At 42.1% G+C, this 25,944-nt stretch overlaps 1 protein-coding gene across 2 annotated transcripts in view; it reads left to right on the top strand.

The window, feature by feature from the left end:
- Positions 1-25,944, top strand: part of LOC310997511 (glutamate receptor 3-like) — a gene marked incomplete at both ends in the record, with an annotated part of 66,898 nt that overhangs the window by 14,661 nt on the left and 26,293 nt on the right. For both annotated transcript variants that reach the window (XM_083987229.1, XM_083987228.1), the window contains 4 exons: positions 13,346-13,533; positions 24,512-24,565; positions 24,822-24,983; positions 25,386-25,553. In XM_083987229.1, coding sequence (XP_083843355.1) covers positions 13,346-13,533; positions 24,512-24,565; positions 24,822-24,983; positions 25,386-25,553 — 572 coding nt within the window. The remainder of the gene's footprint in view (positions 1-13,345; positions 13,534-24,511; positions 24,566-24,821; positions 24,984-25,385; positions 25,554-25,944) is intronic.

The raw sequence follows: 25,944 nt of genomic DNA, 5'->3' as shown, positions 1-25,944 counted from the left end.
CTGGGCGCAGTCTCCATTGTTAAATGTGCCAATCTGCTCAAAACTGTGCATTCTAAGTATTTTTAAACTGACATAGAGCATTTCTAGGACAAGTGCACTCCTTTCCCACTTCCCCCGCCTCACTTTATATCTCCATTTCAGGTGGGTGTCTAATCTACCGCTCAGTCATGAAACAGATTCTCACAGAGCCATTTTGTGCATCTGCAAAAACAATTTCTTTTTATTCTTGGCTGTACGTTAAACAGATTTACATACATCTGGCGCAACGTAAAAAGCGTATTTAGACCCTTATAACAAACCAAGTCAACAGCAACACTCCTATAATTGGGGTGTGGGGGGACCTCGGTTTTATTGATCTGGCTGTTGTGTCTCTGTGAATCTGTGGCAGATTGCAGAAGCTGATAATTGGTTGGCTGGCGTGGTTCACACAGAATGATTAAAGAGTTTATAGCCTCTCCTGGGCACAATCAACCTTCTCAGAAGCGTCTCCTGATGTGGCCCTTAGAGCTCTGCTTGACTTTCTTGGCCTCTTTCACCTGCTGTGTCGGGGCTGACGGGCCGCCATCTGTAATACACGGCGCCTTTCCACAGTGTGACACAGTGTAAACACTGTAGTTTAGGATGGATTCCCACATGCTGCACAGCTTGTGTTTGCTGAGAGGCTAGTTAGCCGTCCGATTTTGGCTGCCAGTCCCTTCCCGCTTCTCCCCATCAAGGCTCTGGAACAATATACCCACCACTCATCCAAATGTCAGTTTAATCTTCATTATAGGGAGAGGACTCCATTCAAGGCCAGAGAGGAACAAGCAGGGAGTTGGGGGGGAGAGGGGGGAGAGCTGCTTCTGTGAGTGAATGTTGATAGTTTTTCTGGGACTATGATGGTGGCACTTTACAGTGATTCGTATAATGGCTGTCCCTTAACAAGACGCTTGCCTCGCCTGAGCAGACTTTCATCAGAACAAAAAGCAAAGGCATTTTAATCGTCAGCTTGAAATCGGAAAAATCATTAAAATGAAAGTGTGGATTCCCTGCAGTAGATCTTGTGGAAGTGGACTCGGTCTCTCCTTTCATCAAGCACCATAAAAAGATTTTTTTTTTTTTCCATCATAGCCCGAGGCATAACTACCATCAAACCTGTATCTGTAGGATGGGATTGTGACTGTAATAGAAACTAAAACGCCCAGAGGTACCGCTTCATGTATGAACAGCACATTTAATTTTCGTTGTGTATCTGATGTTGGACGTGGAATCAACTTCAGACAAGTTAAGCTTCACTTTGATGTCGGAGATGCTGTCCTCTGTCAGCTGCAATGTACTGATTTAACATGTTTTAATCGACATGTTCACAACGATTATTTCATAATGAGTGGAGCCGGTTTTTACAGGAACCTGCTCCCGTTTTCATCTCATTAGGAGAATTGATTCTTTTGTAATTGAAAATCCGGGAAACCGAAGAGGCTGCAGAGATCCAGGTGAAGCACAACAAAGAAATAGATGGACTCTACACCTCTACACACACATGGGTCGTTAAAGACATGTTAACTACTGCAGTTGAGCATCACCTATTTATCCTGGATGTACTGGCTATGAAATGTCCTCATTAAACAGTGCAATGGCCGCTGGCAGGAAAGACCTCTTGAACCGAGAAACATCTGGGCATTACCAGCTGGCCACTGAGAGAAGCTCCACCAGGTTTTCTCGTGTTCAGTCTATTTACTGCAAATTGCAACTGCTTAACCATTTTATAGGAGGTACCACTGTGTAAACATTCATGACAGCACGGCAAACACAGTTTAGTCAAAATTATGAGAATTTGTAAATAACCAATCCTTAAATTGAATAAAGCAGTATTTGAATGCAATGTTATTCTGCAGATTTTAATATAGAGATCAGTGGTGGAGGGATAACTTTGTACAAAAACAACCATATAAAAATCCTTGATTAAAATCCTACTGGAGTTTTAACTTTTATTTCAAGCTTCAAAAGTAAAAGCACAAAACAAAACCTTTATATCACAAAAAAAGATCTATTGATTAGAAAAAAGTCTTCACTCAGAAGACGCCACTAGGGCCCAGAGCTGGAGTCACTGTGAATGTGCCTTAAGCTGCAGTTTTTAGATACAAAGATTGTTCTGATGTCTAGAGACACACAGTCCATCTTCTGTTGTAAAATAAAAACTATGAAACATACATCAGGGGCTTGAAGAATAAAATAACAAATTCTAACGGTACTTTTCTTGATGACTGGGGAATCATTATTCCATTAAAGAAATATAAAGAGAAGTGCTACATGTTTGATAATTATCGAGACGATTGTGGTGCAATATCGTTTTCACCTTCGTTCTGCTTTATAATGATCTCTGTGGACCCCCCCTCCCCCAGAGTGTAATACTGTAGGTAATTGTAATAGGCTACCAGCTAGAGGCAATGTCATTTTGCAGTTTTCTTGTATTTAATATACCGTACTAACTCAGTGTTCGAGGAAGTACTTCTGTCTGGCAAAACTAATACTATACAAAATATAGGCTTGTCAAGATAAAACAAATGAAACAAGAGTAGAGATTATGTAGGGGGGCTCATTTCAGAATAATGTATTTTATTGTATTATTGAATTATAATTATCAATGCATTAATGTCTACATCACATTAATGTTGAAGCTTGTAGAGATGGAGCTAATTTCAAGACCGCAGACTGCTAGGGAGCTTGTGAATTTCCCTGTTGGGGATCAATAAAGATTATAATATATTTTTAATCAGATTTTGCAGTGTGAATAAGATTATCAATAAATGTAGTCAAGTAGGAAGTACAATATTTCCACCTAAAGAGATCAGTACAGAGTTGCTTAAGTGGAAATAATCAATTGAAGCACAAATAAAGTAGAGATTTCGACTTGACTGATGCTCTTGTTAAAAATCTACCTCTGCAAGTCTAATCCTTGTGGTCTAATGTAGCTTTCCGGATTCATGTATACTCAACATAATGGAAACTACATTTTAATTTTTTTCCCTTGTTGTCATTAAAATGAAGGACTGCAATCTAACAACCTCTAACTGCAGCTTTTTCCTGCATTCTCCTGCTGCTCTGACAAATGGGGACGGTCAGGATGGTGGAGAATTTGCATTCGGTGTGTAATCACACCGCCCTGCTGCTGAATGTCTGGTTGGTTTCGTCTCCGCAAGGAAACATCTGATTAATTGCACGCTGCTAAAGAGCTGCACTCAGCAGCCAGGCACACGGGCTCATTAACAGAGAGTGGGAGAGACAGAGACGGAGACAGAGAGAGAGTGGCACCAAGCAGCTGTTCCACTTTATGAACACCTTACTGCACCTTCACTTGAAGATGGACACGTATCAATAGGCCTTGACCCCCCTCTGTGAGTAAACACTGTTTCCCTCCCGGCCCCTAATATTGAGACAGAAGCAGAGATTCATCAATCAAGCTCCTCTGCTTCAAGAGACCTGTTTTCCACCGGGTTCAAGGACTCTTTTATGCCCCATAGAGCGTCACTGGGAGACACATGTAACAGCATAGACAAGTAGTGACTGAAAGGTGCTAGATGGGTTTCAAAGGATGATAAAAAACAAAGAGATGCAGATGAGAAAGCAGAATGACTCACTTCAAATTCAAACATTGACAAGGTTACACAAGTCTGAGTCAAATTTAATGCACTTTTTCCTTTTTGTAATCTTATGGATAACATTATTTATTTGGCCCAGTGCTTTAGAGAATCCTCTGTAAGTCAGCGTGTTGAATGCATTTTATATTCTCCGTGGGAATCAGATAGCCTTTAGATTTACAGCGGGGAATGGAGTGTGTTTGGAGAGGCAGCTCAGATGCTGCGTGTGTGTAACTGTGCGGTGACCTCATTGGTGAAAACCTCAAAGGGCAGTGTGCATTCACTGAGAAGATACAGCTGAGGCGTTAGCTGTCGGAGTGTTTCTGCATGAACCGAACCTCTGTTATCAAGCGCTCACTCTGTCAGATGCCCAAAATGGCACCAATTGATCCATGCACATCCACGCATGCAGAGGCAGCGCGGCTCGAAAAAAACAACAACATCAAACAACATGTAAGCTGCAGACATTCTGCTGTACTCTGCAGTATTGAGCCCATTGTATCTGCAAAACCACGTATGTGAATTATTCATGGACGACTCCAAACATTTTCAATAGTTTACCAGTGTGGGAGATGGGAATTTATAACATGATGGTTTAAATAAACACAGCCACTTATTATGGACATTCAGATTCAGATTTCCTGACGAGCTTGTGTGGCAGACGCTGTAACACACACCAGTGTCGCTACAGAAACCTTCAGAAAGACATTACGTAACTTTGAACGGTTGCATCACTCTGTAAATCTTTTTTTTTTGCCTTGCTCGAAAACGGTAGCTGCAACACTTGGTCTCGTTACAAAAGAGTCTGTAGTTTGGGCATCTCCAACCCGCTCGCTCTGCCAATGTACGTTAACAAGCCCTTACTGCGGCAATCTGGCAGTATGAATTGTTAAACTGACAGAAATGGATTAGAAACTGTGCGTTCATCCTTTTTTTGCTTTATGGTTTTTGCTGCGTCCATTCACACGTCCCTCAGCTGTGTGCTGAACGCATCCACTTCCCTAGTACATACTGTATCTAGGTTGTGATGAAAAACTTCTCAGTGCAGAGATCATTGTTTCAGGACCTTGGACAGTTCCTTACTCCCACACAGCAGCTCCACTGTGACTCATTCATGGTAGATTAAAGCACAGGGGGTCACTGAGAAGGTCTTTTTTAACTGCTAATCCTCTGTCATGGTGTTAATTTTACAGTTTTTTGTGAATCTTCTGGAAATTCAAGAAATCAGTTTTTTATTCATACATAAAAAGATAAAAAGACCCACCCTACACACACATCTCTTGATGCAAAATGCTGTCACTTGAAAAAATGAGAAATCAATACACAGGCTAGTTTTAATCATTGATTGTCAACCATTTAGCCATTAGGGACTGATCCTGCTCTCATTTAAACGTCTGTTTAGTCCTGTCGGCTCAGGGAGGGCGAGGGTGCAGGGCGGGCGAACAGCTTCAGGAGCAAGAGGTTTTATTCCAGCTTCACTTCAGATTGTCTTCTCTTCCGCAGCTCAACATTGTTGTCCCGTCTGCTCGCAGACGGAAGAATAGCCACATCTTCAAATGAATAGAGAAGAAAATGAAACTGTGACGGAGACGACGAAGAGCGAGGCAAAGAACAGAGGAGTCAGCAAAGCCTTTGTGTCTCTCTCCTGCGTCAGAATACAGCGAATGGCACAGAGGGCCAAGCACTGTCAGACATGCTGTCAAATGCACCAAATGTTTTTTACTATGAATCTGGAGCCTCCCTGCCATGTTCTCCTGAGAGATCCAGCTTGTCATATTTAATCCACTCGAACCTTAGCACTTAGCAGAGCCGAATCAGAAACCAGGTGACTGCTTCATTAGCCACTGCTCTGTTTATGCCTTGACTTTTGTCTCTGTGTTGCTAAAATGCCTCTTATCTATTTCAGGAAACTTGCTATCAGGATAACGCAAGGCCATTACAACAGTAGTCTTTTTGCATTATGAAAGAGATTGATGTGATGTGCGCTTCCCTGTTTGCCCAAGAGGAAACGCCATTTATATTTTGCTTAAGAGATGGGAGGATGTTTTTTTTTTTTTTTATGGGAGTAGAAATAGAACAGGCAGTTAGAGCGACTCTCACTGATGGTCAAGAGCCAGCTTGCTCCATTTCTCTGTATCTGGTTCAAATACAGATATCTTCGCTTTATGTGCATGTTTTTCAGTCGCTTGGTTTGTCTTTATGTTTTTATATGTATTCAGAGTGTGAATCATCTTAAAGTTACATAAAAGATGAAAGGAAACAGGAGGAGAGACGCTCAACATTCTGTTAGCGACTTTGCAGCTGTCATTAGATAAGAAATAATCTGTTTGATTAGCTCTGATCAGGGATTTGGCAGGAGTGGGTGGTGTGGGGGTGCAGGGCTCTCTGGAGTTCAGCTAATTTGGAACAAGGAGCTGTTATCTGCATTGGTCTGCATTGGGAGTAGGCGTTGTTAGGCTAATTGTACTCAAAAGTGTCCTTTTACCGTCGTATGGCAGCTTTAATTCTTTTTCATTTCAATGACTCTGTTAACATTGCCCACTGAAAACAGTCTCCTCTGTGGAGCCACATATAAGCTTTTGAGATTTTTGGAGATTTCTCTGAAGTAGGTTCACTGGCTTTGTCTGAGTTCCCTTTGGTGTCGCGCTCAGCTTTGGGCATCCCATGACAACGGCGCTGTTCAGATGCCTGCGAGAGAATTTTAAAGAGGTCACCTTCTCCGGGGGAAGGGGGGAGGGACGACTGAGTCACAGTTGAGACTGCACACCACCCTCAGTTGTCATGTGAGCCGCTGCCCAAGACAGACAAGAAGAAGCACAAGGACAGGTGCCAGCAGAGCCTCAGTCAGTCTCTTTCTTCCAGCTCTGCCTGCCACGGAGGAAATAAAACCCCTGGTAAATGTATTAATTCATGTTTTGATCAAACATCTTCCCCCTTCACATTTAAAAATCGAAAACTGATTTTTAAGTAATTTGTTGTGAAGAAAAGCAACCAATTACATTATGCCAGCTTAGTCCTACGTGACTCTTGAGTACCCTACAATATTATTTTGTTCACACTTGAACAAAACAGCTAAACAATGCTGTGCTCTATAAAGTCAATCCTCTGAGCTGCAGAGCAAACCACATCAGAGGAGTACACTCTGATCTCCTGGGCAGTGCTGTGTGGGCTACTGAGCTCATATATTCAAGAGAATCCCACATGCAGGCCGGCTCTGCTTTGTGCTGCCCGCTCCAACAATGGCTGTCATCTTTAGGCATTTCTCTGGGTGCATTTTGTGGACAAACTTCACAGCAAACTGTGTTTAAGGGTTTTTAAAAATATATATATTTAAGCATAAGTACAGTATGAAGCATAATCCAATTATTGTGCTTGTAGTGTGGTAGCCTGGGAGGTTGTGACATCTGGGGCAGCATATACTGTAGCGGTTCTTCAGTGCAGCAGCTGAAGGATTTTGCCAACCTCACGTTTGTCTACCATTAGTTTGCCACACTAACTGTGATTGGCTCTTGCTCATTTGTCACTGATCAATTAGCGATAAATTATCCTTATGGGGTTGCAGCCCAATCCCAAGTGACATGGGGCTGTCACAGGTCACCGGTCCATCACAGGATTGACAAACAACCAGTCACACTCACACTTGCTGTGGGGCAACAGCGTGGTAACCACTGTGCCACTGTTGTCTCATTTGCATGGCATTCAAAATTATACAAATTGTCACCATGTTGCAGGTCTTGTTCATGTCACCGCTCATCTCCTCAGGAGAACAGTTGTCCTCTCTGCCTCCTCTCTGAGAAGCTGCCAGTAAAATCTGATTTCAGTTGTGAGTTAGTTGATGAGAGAGGAAACCGTCCATCTGAGCACTGGTGCAGGATAAATGCGGATGATGTTGCAGTAAAAACTCAAAAGCTTTATTATTCCTCTTTTGTTCCTTGCCTACACATACACTGTGTCTGTCTTTCTTTGTGTTTGAGTCTTCAAATCCCACAGATCCCACATAACTATATGCAAATGTACAAAAGTATTAAGAAACACCTACCCCAGATATCAAGTAGTTCAATTTATCTTTTTATTCTTATTTCATTTAGGACTCTAGGTTTTTAATATTTGGAGTGTGGATTAAATTCATACTTGCAAAAATTGACTTATGAGCCTAATTTTGAAGATCACCTCCCCTTTATCTCTGTTTCTGGTCTCCACTGACTCCTATTGGAAATATCTGACTCCCTAGTTGCTAATGTTTGTGATCAGCAGTTCTTAAAACACACTGTAATTGTGTGAGTTTCTTGTCAATGGGCGAAAGAAAAACACCAAAACAACCTGATCCAGACAGCTAATATCTGGATGATGTAATTAACAGATACCTTCACACCTTAAGATAATTCATAGCAACATTAACTTTTATTTGTGTTTCTGAACATTTGATGAATTGAACTGGCTTCATTCCACCAGCTTCTGAGAGGGAAATACGTGTTTTGTTTGCTATCTAGATGTTTTCTATTGACTGGCTAACTCGCTTGGATTGTCGCTCACTCTGTGTTACAGTGTTTTTATTTATTGTGTATTTACGCAGCAATTTTTCCCTGTTCCAAGCCAAATTTCTCCCAAGGGAGACTAGAAAAGAGACTTGACTTGAGACAGAAACATACAACGCAGCTACATGTGGAGGCTGTGATAGTAAAATAGTGCGATAGAAGAAACTAACAGCTGTGACCTGCAGTATTTTAGTCTTGACTCTAGATTTCTTTCTTTATTGTCACTGAAAATTGAAATTCATATTTCGCCCAACTTGAAGACTGTTTCTCTAAAATGTTTTTTTTTTTTTGTATGCTATATATAGCCTTCAGACAATATGCTCATGATTTTGAATATGTATTATTTTTCAGGACGGTACTGAATAATTGACTCCATAAAATGCCCTTGATGGTTGCCCTGCCTGCTGGCTGTTGTAAACCATACCATCTGTTTACAAAGTCAACCCAAACTCTTTGACCAAAAGACTTTGTCATCTGTGCACAGACTGATAACACCAGCGTTAATATTCACCAGGAGACCTGAGTGTCCTTTGACATTCAGATTTCACATCTGCATTGTGGCTACAGACGTTAGGGTGCACTGAATATCACATTCAAGTGTAATTCCTTCAGTTCAGGACATTTTCAGATTTGGCTTTTATTTCCACGTAGCCTATCATCAATTGTGAGCACACTCGATAGCTTAGCATCGACAAGCTCATACAAACGTTTAAATCCAGAATATCCAGCTTAGTTTAGTGTCAGAAAAGGAATGAAAATAAAACTCTCGAGGGAATCATTTGTAAATCCCCCTAAATCCCTTTTCTTAAGCAACTACTAACACATTTCAAAATGTCATGCATATCCCAGCTTAAGGTTTTCACTGCTATGTGTCATAATACTGGGAGGAGAGCTGACACTCAGCCTCATCCTTTTCATTTCCCCTCTGCCACCAGAGATATGCTGTGCTGGAGTCTAGTTTTGATATCTATGAACTGATAAAAAAAAGAAAAAAACCCACAAGTTTCTGCCTGTTTGACTTGATAAAGGCAGGACAATGACAGATGACAGAGTTTGGCCCAGTCTGGGGATAGCTCAGCAGTTTCCTATCTATAATCACGCTCCTCACAATGCACTGAGACAGGACAGTGGCACTAACACCCGCTCTGAATTCCCTGACCTCCCTGAGTATCAGAAATGTGGACGCACATCGGCTCTTTAGACTCCTAAGTGACTATTGTGGTGGTGCCCAGCAAGAGCCACTTGTCTTTAAAGGCCATACCTGAATCTGAGTGCTGTTTGCTGAGCACTTCACTGTGAAGGTCACCGGCAAGGGAATGGAGGGTGAGCATGTCAGCCGAGTCGCTGTGCTCTGAATACAGGAGTTGTGTTGGGAGCACGTCAGCTCAGATGTCCATATGTAACAGTTACTGCTGAAAGCTTGAGCCTTTTCAGGACAGCCAATTCTTTCTGCTGTGAATGCATGATATGGATTTTTTTTTCAACATTTCTGATTACACAGTGCACATTAGTCAGAAGGACAGGTCAGCACTGCCTGACAAAGAGACTGTCATGTTTTTTATTCTGGATTATTTGGACACCAATGCGAAGGACACTGCCTCAAAGTCCTACTGGCCCCCAACGCAAATGCTTTGTCAGTGGTTTGCAAATAATGTTAAACCTCTGCACCCCTAGTATTCAGGTTTAGTCATTTCTGACCATGAAGAAACGCTGAGATTTATCCGTATTTCTCTGAAAGCTTCACAGTGGTAAATCTCAACATCAGTTTGTTACAACTGCTTTTTACCTGGGAGGCATCGGTCAGACAGTACTGTATGTTTGTGTTTCTATGACAGCAAGTGTTATCTTTAGTGTCATTAAGTGCAGCTTAACTACATACTGAGTAGCAAGGTTTTTAATATGGTGATGTTGATGGTTGCATTTATGATGTTTGAAATGTAACATAGTTAAAGTGTCTTTTGACACTAGATGTGTTATTAAAGGGAAAAATAAAATGAAAATGGGAATGATCAAGTTTTCAGCTTCCTTTAGCCTTAGTTTGATAATAATCAGTACAACTACAGTAAACCATTTTTGTTCAATGGTTAGTATTATCAGTGGCCACCCCTTGACAGATATTCTACAACCTTGTACATTTAAGGGGTCCTAATAGGAATTTACCAAAGTTGGATTAATAGTTATTATTCATTCAATTATTAATTATTCACTATCTGGTACAATGAAAACCGAATGGTTCATTCATTTCTTTTGTATCTAGAAGAAAACCACTGAAATCAGTGTGATCTGCCTCTGGAATGTAAATTTTTTATGGTAACGTATGATATATGTTCAAAAAAATATTTGAGATCGCCAAATCCTTGGGGTGGACTATTGGCTTCGCAAACTTCACAAAACCATGATGGTAGATATGCATCTTAAACTCTCATCTCTTGTTAATGTGTTAATGAGCACTGACTTACATGGATTTATTTTGTACATAAGCTGATAGGACACAGAGACACAGTATGCAACAGCAGCTCATCAGCCTGAATCAGCCATGATAGTAAAATGCAGTCTGGTCTGAGCTGTGGGGAGGTTGTGCGTCACTTGACTGTGACACAGAGTGAGACCCATTGTTCATTTAGTCTGTGTGGTGCCTGGATCCACTAGAGAGCCAACTCCTATTTACATAAAAAACATTTTTACATGAGTTTATTCAACAACCTATAATAAAAGCCACGATTTCAGGGAATCAGCAATTTTCTCCCTGCTCAGAGAGAAAAGGACAACACAGTATGAGATGCTGATTCTGCTCATTCACTCAAGTCAGCTGTAGTGTTTTGACTCTGAGGTAAACAGAAAAGGGGTCTGCACCATTTTTTTCCCCTGTCCATTAGTTATAACCTAATACAGCACGTAATGAGCTTCTGCCACCACACATTTTCACCACCACTCAACTGCGCAGCTCTTCCGATAATAGAAATATGCAAATTCTTGATGCATGTTATTAATTTCTACACTCTGTCATTTTCTCTCTTCAGAGCTGTTATTCATTCTGCTGTTTCTAATATTTTTTTCTGCTTGATAATGTTCTACCTTTTCAGGGGTCGCTGGTCTTCTGTCGTTTTAAATAGCTGCACTTCATCCTACTTTACATTTGTCATACAATAAACTGGATTTATGTTGGGTTTATTTCATGGTTATTTATTGGTGAAGTTTTTTTCAGTCAGATTAGACACAAGCTTTCAAGCCAACCAAAGCCTGTTTACTGTCTGCTGCTTCAGTACACAGACGGATTGATGCTTGACAAGAGATTGATTGCTTTAAAAAGGCAGCATGGCCTCGTGACTGTGGTGGTGACCCATCCTCTGTCGCTTCAGGTCAATCAGTCAGTGCTTATAATGATCTCCTATCTTAGTTTACATAAAGTCAGTGAATAAATTGCTGATTCAACACAGTTATGGTGTGTCACTGGATTATACAACTGCTGAAAATAACATTTGACACAATTTTAATTGCAAACTCAGAAGCTTTTATTAGTGTCATAACATTGTACATAATTAATATAGATAACATAACAACCTAAAAATAGCGTCAACTGCCTGAAAGGTTGCCTCCCCCAGGAGGAAGTAACCAGACGTACTTGGTATTTTCCAAAACAATTTCTGGTGGTTGTTAGCGTCTGTGCAGGTGCTCGGCTCGGAGAACAGCGTGTTTGTGTGCGAGGGTCTAAGTATGTCGCTGTATTTGTCGTCACATAACAGATGTTTTGTTGAATGGGCTCCATGAAACCTTCAAATAGCTCAGCAGGAGGTTCTGGCTTCCTGGAACAATCCCAGCAGACTGACAATTCACCTTCACCTCCTTTTAACTTCACCAATGGCAGAATAGATCCAGATTTACAAAAATAAAAACAAACAGAAATTATTTCTTAAAAAAAGAGTTGTAAATGTCACTACTGATTATATTGTAACATTAGATTAATGGGTGTAAAAGTGGGAGCTCTTGCTTGAAGCAATAATCTCAGTAGTACTAGTACGACTTCACCAACAAGCAATGGGATGAAAGATGCATGAAGTAAAATGACCACATATTGTTTCTGAGGGGAAATTGGTCTTCTGATAGCTGCCTTGCTCAATTTCCTGCAAACATATGTTTATAAAAAAGGGTACAAATAATGTTCTTTAGCACATTGAGTTGCCTTGGTATGAAATGCGCTATATAAATAAAGATGCCTTGCCTTGCGTTGCCTTTATTTCACTATTTCAAACCACAGGAAGCTGTTTTCTGGTTTCTTTGCCTTTTTCACCTGGAGTCACTGCTGTCTTTCTTTTGGCTGATTTAGAAACTGCCTTTATGGCCGGTCGTGACTGCTGACCATGAATTCTTAAACCCCTTAGTGAACTGTCAGTGGAGCTCCCCATATTCCTGTGTGTGTGTGTGTGTGTGTGTGTGTGTGTGTGTGTGTACAGTGGCTTTTCAGTGCCCCTGCTCAGCCAGGTTACTGTTAGCTCAGCTCCTTCCTTTCATAGGCTTCATATACCGATTCATCCCATGGCACAGTGAGCTCTGCAACGTGGACACACCATTGAGTTGCACCAATTGTGCTTGCTCAACTGCTTCTTTCGCAGTTTGTTTCACCGTATTTGCTGGAGCATGTGCTAACACGTCTTATTGTGGCGTCTTGTCGAACCTTTTGCCTCAAATTCGGAGGTCTGAATATCTGAATATATATAACAGAGGTGACCCCCTGTGACACATTGTTTACGCAGCAGAGGACACACATTATGTCCCGTAACCTCGTCTTTGTTATACAGTAGACACCACAGCTTTAACTTAATCTTTTGTGGATGTATCAGCCTCATGTTGCCTGACATAGACATTTCCTGTGCTCATTTATCTCTGCTCTAAACAGATTATAAACTGTAGCATGTCTGCAGGAAATTCTTACAAGGGGATTTTATTGTAAGATAAAACATTTCAACTATGCATCATGGGTTCGTTAATAGTTTGTAATAAAAAGCTGGCCAAAAGCTCCTCACACATAAACCGTGTTGCTAACCATTGTTGAGAGGCGGCGTAGCCCTCGCAGCTCCTCAGTTGGGATTCTCAGCACAGCTTTTATCTGCTGCTGTGCTCTGAAATACAAAAAGACAACTTGTGTGATGGAGCTCTTCTCTCCTCCACCCCGCCCCCCCCCCTCCCCTCCTCCAGGTTTCACAATCCTGCAGGCCATCATGGAGTCGGCCGTGGCCAATAACTGGCAGGTGACGGCTCGCTCGGTGGGGAACATCGTGGACCCCACGGAGTACAGACGCATCATAGAGGAGATGGACCGCCGACAGGAGAAACGCTTTCTCATCGACTGCGAGGTGGACAGGATCAACTCCATACTGGAGCAGGTACAGAGCAACACACGGTCTGTTTTATCTGTGAGGGAGAAAAAAAAGGCACTGAAAACACAACTTCCATCCTGAAATACATTTAATCAGCCTCATGTCTCTGCACATTTCATTCCCGCTACAGCAGTAAACACTGTCTACAGTACTTCTCACTTTTTGCCTTGAACACCATTCTCCATTTACACTCTCTCTGAAATAAGGCACTCTCCTTGCTTGCTCTGCTCCCTTCTTTTCATTTCTTTTTGTTATTACCCTAAGCACTTGGAGTGCATCATGATTGCCTCAGATCTCAGCATCCTCATTTAGAGACGATGTTAAAACAGGCAAGACGGGTACATTCAATTAAGGCTTGTTATTTGTTGTGTTTTTTTTTGTGCGCACATTGTTTGAGGTCACCTGGGTTTAATTCATGTGGAAAAATTAAACAGCCTCCTCATCCTTGTTTCCTAGGTGATCATCAGCTAGCACTTTTCCCACATGAGTCTTGATTCACATTCAGTGTTTGCTAAGGCGTGCCGCTCGCTGTGACTGCGCCACAGAAAATACTTTATCATCAAAAATGTATTCAATGAGGCTTAGCTGAGACTTTGCTTGCTTACTCAGAAGATCATTACTGTTCATTTGGAGGATTTAGAAGCTATGTTGCACATGTGGTCACGTTTTGTTTTGCAAATGAATTTTGAAGTGTGCACTTTCTCAGGCTTTGTGCAGTTGGACAGAGGCCAGTGCTGGAATACAAATGCTTCAAGCATGGGCATGGGCTTTTATTTGCATAGTTGAATGTTGATGATCCTGACTTAAAGGGATACTTCAACATTTTGGCAAATTGGCCCATTGCCATAATCCCTAGTCATAGCAGTAGGTTTGTTACCTTTAATTGCTGCTCAGAGATACGCTACGGAGGCTCATGGGATTTCTTGGTTTCCCTCATCAAACTCATCAAATACACAATCCAACAACTCCAAAACGCTCTTGTGGACAAGTTGTGACCTGCACATTCACCACGCTATGAGATATATAACGGAACGTTACGAGACAGAGTTGTTTTAGAGGCAAATTCATGCAAAACCGCTGATACACGTACCTGTCGGGGGCAATTTTTCCGCAAGCAATCTCTGCATTTGCCTCTAAAACAACTCTGTCTCATAATGTTCTGTTATTATCTCATAGTGTGGTGAATGTGCAGGTCACAACTTGTCCACAAGAGCGTTTTGGAGTTGTTGGATTGTGTATTTGATGAGTTTGATGAGGGAAACCAAGAAATTCCATTAGCCTCTGTAGCGTAGGGATTATGGCAATTGGCCAATTTGCCAAAATGTTGAACTACCTTTAAACCAGCACTAGCCACATTATAGCCACAGAATGTGCATTCAAATTAGACCAGTTCAATACAATGTTGTTCTCACCAGAAAGACACCAGCAGTCCTCTCTGAAATCAGTCTGTGCTCATGTTTCCCTGATATGTATCATCATACAGCCAAGCTAATAATTACTGCCCTCTTGCTGCAGTGCTCGGGAGGAGGTCAAGGTGGAGGGTAGAGGATAGGTGTGTGACTCAGACACTGGAGCATCATGTGGTTTCTTTCCACAGTGAGGCTGATCTTTTCCAAAGCTGTACTGAATACTGTGGATGGTTTCGACCACAGTGAAGCAAGCCTTAGAGCAGAGGGAGTAGAAAACATCAGCTTAGGATCGGGGCACTTGTGAGGATTTATAATGTGACCAACTTGACGGCTAAAGGTCGTGTGTTTGCTTTCAGCTCGGGTTCTTGCATCTGTTGTACCCAGCTGCACGGCAGAGTGATGTGCAACAAAAACCATTAAGCCCACAACAAGTATGCTTTGTTTTGTGTGTGTGTGCGTTTCTGTGTGTGCGTGATGGAGAGAGCTTGTTTGAACCATTAATCCTGAGCACATCTTAACCTTCTGTTCTTTGTGGAGATATTTGTGTGTAAACTCCTCTGCCCTCTACATAATGATCTTCATTACCACCGGCCCTTACGAGTTTCTCTCTGACCTTCACCGCGGATCTGTCTTTATTTCCTCCGGCGTCGGGGAATAATATGTTTAGTGACAGCACAGAACATTTTCATTAATTTGGAGAAGTTTGCTTCCCTCACGTAGATGCGGAGGGTTTCTTCAAATTTCCTCTGTATTTGACCCAACTTGTCCACCAGGCAGATAATGGCGGTCGTTCATGTGCCATCATGTCAGGCTGATCTGATCATAATCTATTCACTGTGGCGGATGAATGTGAATGGTGGCCTTTCACGCGGCATCTGTCAGAAAAGTGTCTCCAGATGCTTAAGAGCGGCAAAGACGTGCCCGCGTCCCTTGAGAACGACTCCGTGTACGAGCTGTGACATCAACACTTGCTTTAATGTAATATCAGCTCCCACAGTAAGTAGGACACACTGTCCCATAACAGCAACAACAATGAGCCTACTATAAATAGCCTACCCTCCTAGCCTGAGGGAAGATCTCTCACAAAGTCAGGAGTGAGCAAACACATCGAGATCACTCAGGCAACAAGGACGCAACCGCTCTGGACATGATTTATGTTTTAATCAGACCTCAGACCATAATAATAAAAAATGATATTTAGATTTGCATTCATACCTGCATTCAGGCTATTCTTCGAGTCTACCCAGTGGATTATTAATACATTTATACAGAGACATCCATCATTTAATTTATGCTAATTACCTTTGTTATCAGGGGTAGTTTCAGTTGCAATATAGACTTTACTTGTTGATAAATGCACCGTGGGATTTTTTTTCCTCCCCTGCTGGCTCTCTTACCACCTTTAAAAATATCACTCTGCTCATCCCTACAGTAAAGTAAAGAAGCAGCGATAAACACCTCTAAGGCTTCTCATCAATAATAGAAGCGCAGTGGATTTATAATCGCTGCCAGAGAGGACCCGTCACCTCCAGCCTCCTCCTGCTCAGTGGACAGACAGAGAAAGAGTTAGAGAGAAAAAAAAACAGACTGGAAAGGCAGAGAGCTTGTGGGAATTGAGCCATGTAGTGTGAGTCTCCCCGTCTAGTGCTGTGGAGGGAAATAAGAGAAGTGCTGAACACCCAGAGGTGCACTGAAATTCCACACCCAGTGAGTAGGATAGTAAAACAAGATGCTGTAATGGGATTATTCAGATTACATCTCTGTGTTATTTAATCCTGCAGGTGAATTGTAGTTTTGTCAGTTGCTTTGTGTGGGAATTATTGGCATGTCTTAAAAAATGTTTTCTGCAGAATAGTATCTCCATTTTATTTCCAGGTGCATTTTTACCATGTCACTATCTTAATTTAGCCTGTTTGCTAATTAATACAAAAGAAGAAGACCAAATTTATTAGATACTTTAAGAGATAGTTCAACATTTTGGCAAATTGGCCCATTGCCATAATCCCTATAGTCATAGCAGTTGGTTCGTTACCTTTTGTCGGTGCAAGATATTTTTAGAACGGTGGAGCAGAGTCGCGAGCTGCTCAGAGCTACAGTACACTACGGAGGCTCATGGGATTTCTTGGTTTCCCTCATCAAATACACAACCCAACAACTCCAAAATGCTCTCGTGGACAAGGTGTGACCTGCACATTCACCACGCTATGAGATAATAACGGAACGTTACCAGACAGAATTGTTTTCGAGGTAAATTCATGCAAAACCACTTATGCACGTGTCCGTCCGGGGCAGTTTTTCGGCAAGCAGTCTCTGCATTTGCCTCGAAAACAACTCTGTCTCGTAACATTCCGGTATTATCTCATAGCGTGGTGAATGTGCAGGTCACAACTTGTCCACGAAAACGTTTTGGAGTTGGAGTTTGATGAGAGAAACCAAGAAATCCCATTAGCCTCCATAGTGTAGCTCTGAGCAGCTTGCGGCTCTGCTCTGCTGTTCTAAAAATAGCTTGCACCGACAATTAAAGGTAACGAACCTACTGCTATGACTATAGGGATTATGGCAATGGGCCAATTTGCCAAAATGTTGAACTATCTCTTTAAGGTACCTAATAAGTGGAAGTATTAGTAGTCCAGTAGTAAATCAGAGCCCTTGAATGAGGCATCTAGCTGCACCAAATGTAAATACATGGGTCTATACGGTAGTAGGAGTGGATTTACTCTGCTGTGATCTCATCCTTTAATATCGAATCAGTTTAGAGACAGAGTGGAAGACAGTTTTGCACATGAGGCATGTATGTGAAAAGTGTTGTCGTGTGAATATTTTATCACTGACTCGTGCTATTTTGGCCACTAGTGGTGCCGTAGAGTGTTGTGCTGTGAGAAGGATGCCTTTGCATTGTTTATATTTCATGCTCTGAGCACCAAGATGCACATACACATCATGACTACAGGGAGTCACTTAGTGCAGACTGCAGAGATGGAAGTGAGTCTGTCTGGAGCACTGTGGTAAGACCCACTGAAAATAAAGAATAACTGAAATGATGAAATAATAACATTCATTAGGACATATCTAATTAATATGGAGAAAACACTGGATAACACAAACCTTCCTAAGCTGCTGTTACTTGATTTATATCCAGGAAACACAACAGGAATAGCAGTGTGATTAGTTGAACAAAACTAATGGATTATGATATAAACATTATCAGAGGAGAAGGGATTTATTGCCCACTTTACTTTATACTTGTTTCCTTTATTTTTAAAGTCTTCTCCATTAGGTCGTGACTGTGTATGTGACCTCTGCTTAGATTTGAAAAACCTGCTTGAGAAATACGTGACACTGCAGCTTGATCCATAATTCCCCACAAATAAACCACAACAACAACAAGAAGATAAGGATCTGTGCTTAAAGCTCCGTTTCCTTTGTCATCAACATTGACTACAAGAAGAAAACACGTCTTCTGAAAGAGAGGAAAAAACCACCGACTGTAATAGAGGAAGTTATTGTACAGCCTTGTTTGTAGCTCGGGCATCCAAAGGAGACCCAGGAGGAGTGTGAGTTAAAAGAAACCCAAATGAAAAACAACATCAAACACACACAAGCAGGAGAGTTGGCAGCCGTGACAAGGATTATATGGACATTACAACTTAATACGCTTTTTTTCATTTTCTTTTTTTTTCTTTCATTTTGCAGAGACTGGCACTCAATAAGAGGAGTGAGTTAAGGTGTGTGTAACTGATGGCTGCTTCGAATCAGCCTCTTGTATAGGCTGTACACTCAACAACTATTAGCATTTAATTAGTATTGTACTGAGGTATTTCTCTAAATGTTAAGGAGGATGTCTTTTCATATTTTACTTTGTGTGTGTTGTATTTATTGTGCCGAAGTTTCATCATGTGGCGCAACTATCTTCCATTCAAAAATTCAGCTTTGTAGTGAGAGGACTGGAGAATAAAAGGTTTTACACTGGCATTTGGAGCCATGTTTGACTGATGTACAGCCATGTCCTTCCCCTGCTGTAATTCCTTTCTTCAATGCACTTCTTTGACAGTTAAATCCCTCCTCACATTTCGCCCCGTTTCTAGTAGCATAACAACAATTAGCTGACATGGTGAAAAGGGACACTTATCAACCTTGCAATGCCCGTTCCAGTTCTGGAGAAGGCAGGAGACAAATCACTGTAACAAAGAGATGCCTCCATCAGTGGGAAGGGAGTCAAATCCTCTTGAAGGCACTTGGGCAGACATCCAGCTCTGCACAGGACTGTGGCTCCAGTCTGCTTAATTAGACTCTATCCCCGCAGGAATATTTAGGCTGATCATCCTGCAGCTCGGCCCGACCCAGGGCGGCATCAGGCAGCGCAGCACAGACCGGCCCATCCAGACAGGCGGGCAGCAGGAGTCCAGAGGATGGACAAATAATGATCATTTAGACCTGAGCTTCCAACAGTTGCTTCCCCACCCTCCTTGTCCTCTGTCTGCTTGTGTCCAGCAGCCACAGTTCGTCTCCACAACTCAAAAGAAATGGCCGCTTTTCTGTTTCTAAATGATATCCTCAGCCAGGAAAAAGAGGTGAATATTGAATGAGGATCTGAGCTGTAACGGGAGTCTGAGTGCTGGGTTTATTTTTCTGTTAGCGATGATTCATTTGATTGTAATGCGCTACCAGGGGATGGTAGGTGATGTGCTGTGATTTATTTTTAACTGTGAAGTTGAAAACTCTGCAAGGGTTCATCCTGCTGACAGCGTAGTGACTTACTGCTGGTTTAAAGCAATACTTACCTTTCTGGAACTTTTGCACATTTCTTTGTCTAAGTTAAAATGCTATTAATAATCTGATGATACATTAAAATGTAAGAGAAACCCAACAGGGTTAAAAACTCATCATTTTTTCATTCTCATATAATTCTGAGAAAAGTCTGACCAATAATATTATTCGGTCCGATTAATAAGATTTGACGAGCGACCGAACCTACTTAATATGTAATCACTTTGTGCACCCCTCTCCTCCTCTCCCCCCTCCCGACCAGGAAGAACGCTTATTGACAGAACAGTAGCAGGACACAGAGAGCAGAGGAGACTAGAGTCACAACACACACAAGAAAGAAGGTTTTTGGAAATAAATAGTTTTTTAAAAGACCAATAACTGCAGCCGCAGCTGGTCGCGGAGTTTCATGTCTGATATTGTAACGTTGATAGTGATCAGCCCCGAGTGATACGTAAACACAGGAAGTCAAAAGCATCCAGTGCTAACGGCTAGTAGCTATATAGGCTACTGTTAGCTCTGTGCTAACGGCTAGGCTACTGTTAGCTCTGTGAGTTCTCAGCGGTCCGGACCCGGTTGAACTCCGGACCGGCGCGGCTCGACTCGGCTCGGTCTGGGTTTATTTTCGGCCTGAACCAGCGCATCAGGTGGCGCTGGTCCGGCCGCCAGCCCGGCTCGTTGAGAACTGTAATCTGTAACAATCACTTCCCCTGCGTCTCCAGTAGCAGTAGGCTAACAACAGTTTATTATAAAACTCATCAGTCATCATCACTGAGTCCGTTTATACGGTTTAAAACTCCGGTGTTGTGTTTGTTTGTGTTGTTCCCGTTTCACTCGCGTTCCTGTTCTGTTTATCGTTGCCATGCCAACGCATGCAGCAGGGAGGGAGGGGGCTCGTGGAGATGCAGCAGGAGGGAGATGTGGGTGGGACTTGTGAGGGAGGTGGAGCTGTTGATTTTCAAATGTTTCTGCTGTGCTGAGTGAAATGCCAGATCGGTAAGTATTGCTTTAACAGACTGGATACCCAATTTGGATGTTTGCCTTTGGTGAAGGGAGTGTATTCATGTTTTTCATGAAATAAACTTTTAAATTTGAGTGAAATGAGAAGATTATTATTATCATGTATTTATGCTAAATAAGGTGCAGCAGCCTGGTGAAAAACAAGAGGGAAAGAGTTAGCCTGGCTCTGTCCATTGCAACGTCACAGCTCTTTGCCAAGACAGAGTTTGGCACATGACCACACATTAAATCACAACTTGTTGTTTTTATGTTTTTTTTCCTACAGATTAAACAAATGCGGTCAGTAATATGTCAGCGAGCTTAATGATAGGTGTTTGCAGTCATTATGGCGTGCTAAGATAAGGCACCCAGTAGAGTTACGTTGTAAACAAACACAGCTGCTTTCACTTAGTGTCTCTCACCAAAACACATTGTGTGTGTCCTTAATGCCTCAAACACGTTGAGTGCAATTCCCTCGTTATGAAACATTAAAGCTGAATGATTTCTATTTAAATATTTAAAAGCTGCATTGGTCACACATTGATCCGTGAGCCTGTGGTCGTCTTCTGTCTTATTGCTATGTCACTAGCTCCTGTTGTTGACCACTAAATATGAGACGGGGGTCGTGTTGGTTTCAAAATAGGAAAACTTCCTATTCATAGTCATGTCTTGTTTACGCTAATGCACCAGCCATCATTATTATAATCTACATACCTCTCCCTCTCTCTCTCTCTCTCTCTCTCATCCATCCATTCATTAGCTGCAGTGCTTCTTCTTCGAGGGTCATGCGTGGTTGGGGCTCGTCACAGCTGGGCGAGAGGTGGGGGCAGGCCTCCAGTTCATCACAGTGATGACATAGACACAAACAACCATTCATGCTCATGTTCACAATTGCACCTACAGGCAATTTTCAGTTTGCTAGTTAAACTAATTTGCATGTCTTTGGCTTGTTGAAGGAAACTGGAGACCTGCAGGAAACCCACACAGACAAACATGCAAACTTCTCACAGAAATGCCCCAGAACCTTATAAGTGCTGGGAGGCGACAGTACAAACCACTGCTCCACCATGCCGCCCAAGCATTAACTGTAGCAAATAATAGACTGGGAATGGCACCTAGACTATCATTTACATTTTACGAGCATTAAAAATTTAGGCGCTCGTGCAGTACATTCACTGCTGCAGGTTTCCTGTCCAAGGTCTTCTTTTCCCTGAGGTGTTTGAGGAGGATGTTTAGTGAGGGCTCGTTTTTGACAGAGACGAAGATCTGCGAGTCCTGTGACACTTAAAGTGCTGTTCCTCTCCGCCTGACCTCCTCTGGGTTCCTGGTGGTTTCATACACTCACAAAAAGTGATTATCCCAGGGGACCGTGAAACTGGAGCATCAGGATCCTAAAAATATTTGTTATGCCCAGATGCTTTTTTTTTCAGAGCAGCACTGCCAACAAAAAAAAGGGAGAACCCCCACAGCAAATCAAATTAAATTACCCTCCGTAACAGCATGTAACATGTTCATTTAGTTACACAAGTCAAAAATATTTTCTTGTTGATATGAAAAGAAAGAGTTGACACAGTAATTAATAAGTAAGAGACAGAATAAAATCAATAGTGAATGTGAATGTGAGAATATTTGGTCCTGAATAAATTGTTTGAATCTTCAAATTTTGCAGGACTTTGCAGAACACCATGCTGCAAGAATTATGTTATGTGTTCATGAATTTGCATTTAACTTCACTAGCTGTCCAGTAACTCCAAACTAAATGTTATTATTTTTCGTGTTGTGCCTCGTTGAGCTGTAAATGTTTACAGCAGCTGATTATTTTCTAGCAGCTAAAGGAGTTTTTTCAGAAGCAGCAGTTGAGGTGTCGGGTTTTGACGCTCGTGTGTGAAGTGTGAAGTCTCGTGCTTTCAGCCTGAGTGTTGTTACACAGACAAACAGACAACTCCAGGCACCACGGCGTCGCTACGTGATCGATGTGCTGCTGTGACCCCCGGCCTCCCACGTGAATGAAAAGCAAATGAAAAGCTGTTTCATGGTCGTTACCGGGTAAAGGCACTGAAATTTGTGGGGATGCACAGCAAAACCGAAAGTCATAGCAGAATTTTGTGAATTGAAGGCTGTATGTAACTATTTCAATATGAGAGAATACATTGATGTACTTGGTTTCTTAATATGACTAATTGTCTAATGTACATCAAGTAATGGGGGCACATTGTGAGTGACAGAACAAACCTGATTTAACTTGTGTTATGTGTTTGGATATAGAAGTGTTACAGTAGGTGATTGATATTTCATCAATAGTCCTGTCATTGGTTGAACGTCCAGGACAAAAGAACTAGGTGTTTCTGAATTGTCTGTTTTACTCCCTGATGAAGGCTTGATGCCAGGGCGTTGTAGTCATTTTAAACATGTCATTGTGACAGTGCCAGATTAATTAAAGGCATTTTTTTTACTCAAGAGAGTGCCTTGGAGTTTGTCTTAGCTTTTTACAGTCCTTTTTTTGTTTTCGTATTAAAACATTTTTTGAAGCAAACCTCCTCAAGTTTAGAAACACCTCACAATTATTATCTACACTCTTTAACACTGTCTCTGCTGATGCTCCTCAGGTATTGTAATGCAAGTTTTTGCACAGCACACTGACAATACGGGTGCATTCACCGACACACACACACACACATACACTGCAGCATTGCAAGACAATAAGCAAAAAAGCTTCAGAGTGCAAAATGTTGAACACAATTAAATCATTCTTGCATTTCCTGGGAAGGTAATTGGATTTATTGTGGTAACTGCTGGAGGTGAACAGGAAGGCCAGAGGGCCGGTCAGTCAGTCAGGACGTCCTTGTGACCACCGAGGACATTTAAGGTATCTGGAAGCAGTTAGGTTTTCAGCTGCACAGGTGTGAATGACAGCGCAGGTGAGAGCGGAGCTGCTGGGTACGAGATAAAGATCAAATCACATCAGACCTACAAGATAAAAACATAAACCACAGGGATGCCTGAAGTTCTATATCACTTCAATATGATATCACTTTCACTCTGGACATTTAACATTTAGATGATTTCAGTGCCTGAGTGTACACTTCTAAAAAAAACTGTGGGCGAGCGCAGAAAGTGCAAAGACAGGGGGAGAAAAAAGCAACAAAACAAAAAAAAAAAAAACAACCATCCACCCCCACAGTATCCTTTTGAAGCTTCTTACTCTGCAGTAGAGAATAAGAACCGAGGCAGATATATAGCGAGAGAGAGAGAGCGCACGTGAAGGGGTGAGCGAGAAAGAAGGACACAGAGGGAGAGAGAGAGAGGTTTGGCAAGTGAAGAAGTTTAAAAGAAATCAGCAAGTGCAGCTCTGCCTGTGTCTGCTGGCTCAGACAGGTGCTGTACAACGTTTTGGGTTTAATTAAGTCTCTTGTGCGAGTGAGACGTGTGGAGCAGGAAGAGGCAGCTGCAGAGAGAGAGAGAGAGAGAGAGAGGTTTGCTGGAGCCTTGACCTTATTTTACATGTTGAAGTTAATGGAAAGGAACAAGCACTGTCATCACAGTTTCTCTCCTCTCTGTGTGTGTCTCATCCAAAAACACACAAATGTACAAATGTGCCCACACGTTCCCTCTTGCCCTTGTAAATGTAGCTTTAAAATATCTTTCTTTTTTTTTTTTGTTCCCCCTTCTCTCTTCCATCTGCTCGGTGTGCGCTTCTTGAAAACTGAAGGACTTTGTCACGTCTGAATCTCAGCCCTCTCTGAATGTTCTCAGCGTTTTCCAGATGTATACGTGACTCACCGCGTGTCTCCTCTCCTCCCTGCGACTTGTAGGTGGTGACCTCGGGAAAAAACACCAGAGGATACCACTACATCCTTGCCAACTTGGTGAGAGCTCGCAACATGACACAATTCAACACAACTCAGTAATAAAAACACACACACAGAGCATGCATGACTACTCAACGTGATGCAATGCAGTGCAAAGGCAATGCAACGCTCGGTCGTACTTCTCTTCAATATGGAGTTGTGATAGATTTCTTGATGGACAAGCTCAAGGAGTTTTTAAATGTTTTTTTTTTCTTTCTTTGCTGCTAATGATTCCTTGCTCCAGCTACCAGCCAGTTGTGCTCTTTGCTCTCAGGGTTTTTCCAACATGAGCCTGGACAGGGTCTTTTCTGGTGGAGCCAACATCACAGGCTTCCAGATCATCAACCCAGACAGCCCCATCGTCCAGCAGTTCCTCCAGCGCTGGGAGCGCCTGGATGAAAGAGAATTTCCAGAGGCCAAAAACACTCCATTGAAGGTCAGAGAGGCAGAGCGTCGACTCTGCGCTTAGATTTTATTTAACCGCTTCAAAGATCCTTTTTTTTTCTTCTCCCCCCTCCTTTTTTGTAAGTTTTTAAAGTCGTAACTGTGCTTAAACAAGAGAGATGTGTCAGTCTGGATCTCCTCACTGAGATGTTGCTAAAATAACTTGTCACCTGCTTGTCCTTGAATAAAGGCGGCTTTCATACTCAGACAATTTTTATGTCAATCAAAAAGAGAGGCTTCGGTTTTCTTACTTTTTACATCAGCAGCTCTGCTTCTCTGTAGACGCCATGATCTGCCGAGGAAGCGGTTACCTTGCTCCGGTTGCAGTAGTGTTGTGTTTGCATGATGTCACTGGTGCATCACTGGGGTTTCTTGTGGCCTCTTGCTCTATTAGTACACATCAGCGCTGACCCACGATGCCATCCTCGTGATCGCCGAGGCCTTCCGGTACCTTCGGCGGCAGCGCGTGGACGTGTCTCGCAGGGGGAGCGCCGGCGACTGCCTCGCCAACCCTGCCGTGCCCTGGAGCCAAGGCATCGACATAGAGAGAGCCCTCAAAATGGTAAGACCAAGGGCACTGGCTGTGTCTGTAAACATCTCTGAGTTTTCTTTTTTTTCCATGCTATGCTTTAATCTTCTGTTATGCTTTAAAATATATATATATTTTTTTTAATCTATATTTCCCTAATTTTTCTATCTTTCTGCCTTAAAAATATCACTAAACTTCTCTTTACTTCTGTAACCAGTCTGGCATTGTATTTCATTCATATAGCACATTGAAATATTTTCAAATTCATTTTTTTCCTACTGCAGAGTGAGAAAATTAACAATTTAGTGACTTTCCTCCTTTATTAGTCTGACCTATAATCTTCCCATTGTGTTGACAGATAGTTAAAGCAATCTTTCCTTTGCTCTGAAAATTTGACCTTTTCTACATTTTTGCACAGTTTTAC

Source organism: Trachurus trachurus (assembly GCF_905171665.1).
Source record: "Trachurus trachurus genome assembly, chromosome: 14".
Taxonomy (NCBI): domain Eukaryota; kingdom Metazoa; phylum Chordata; class Actinopteri; order Carangiformes; family Carangidae; genus Trachurus; species Trachurus trachurus.
This window is presented reverse-complemented; position numbering and strand designations above follow the sequence as displayed.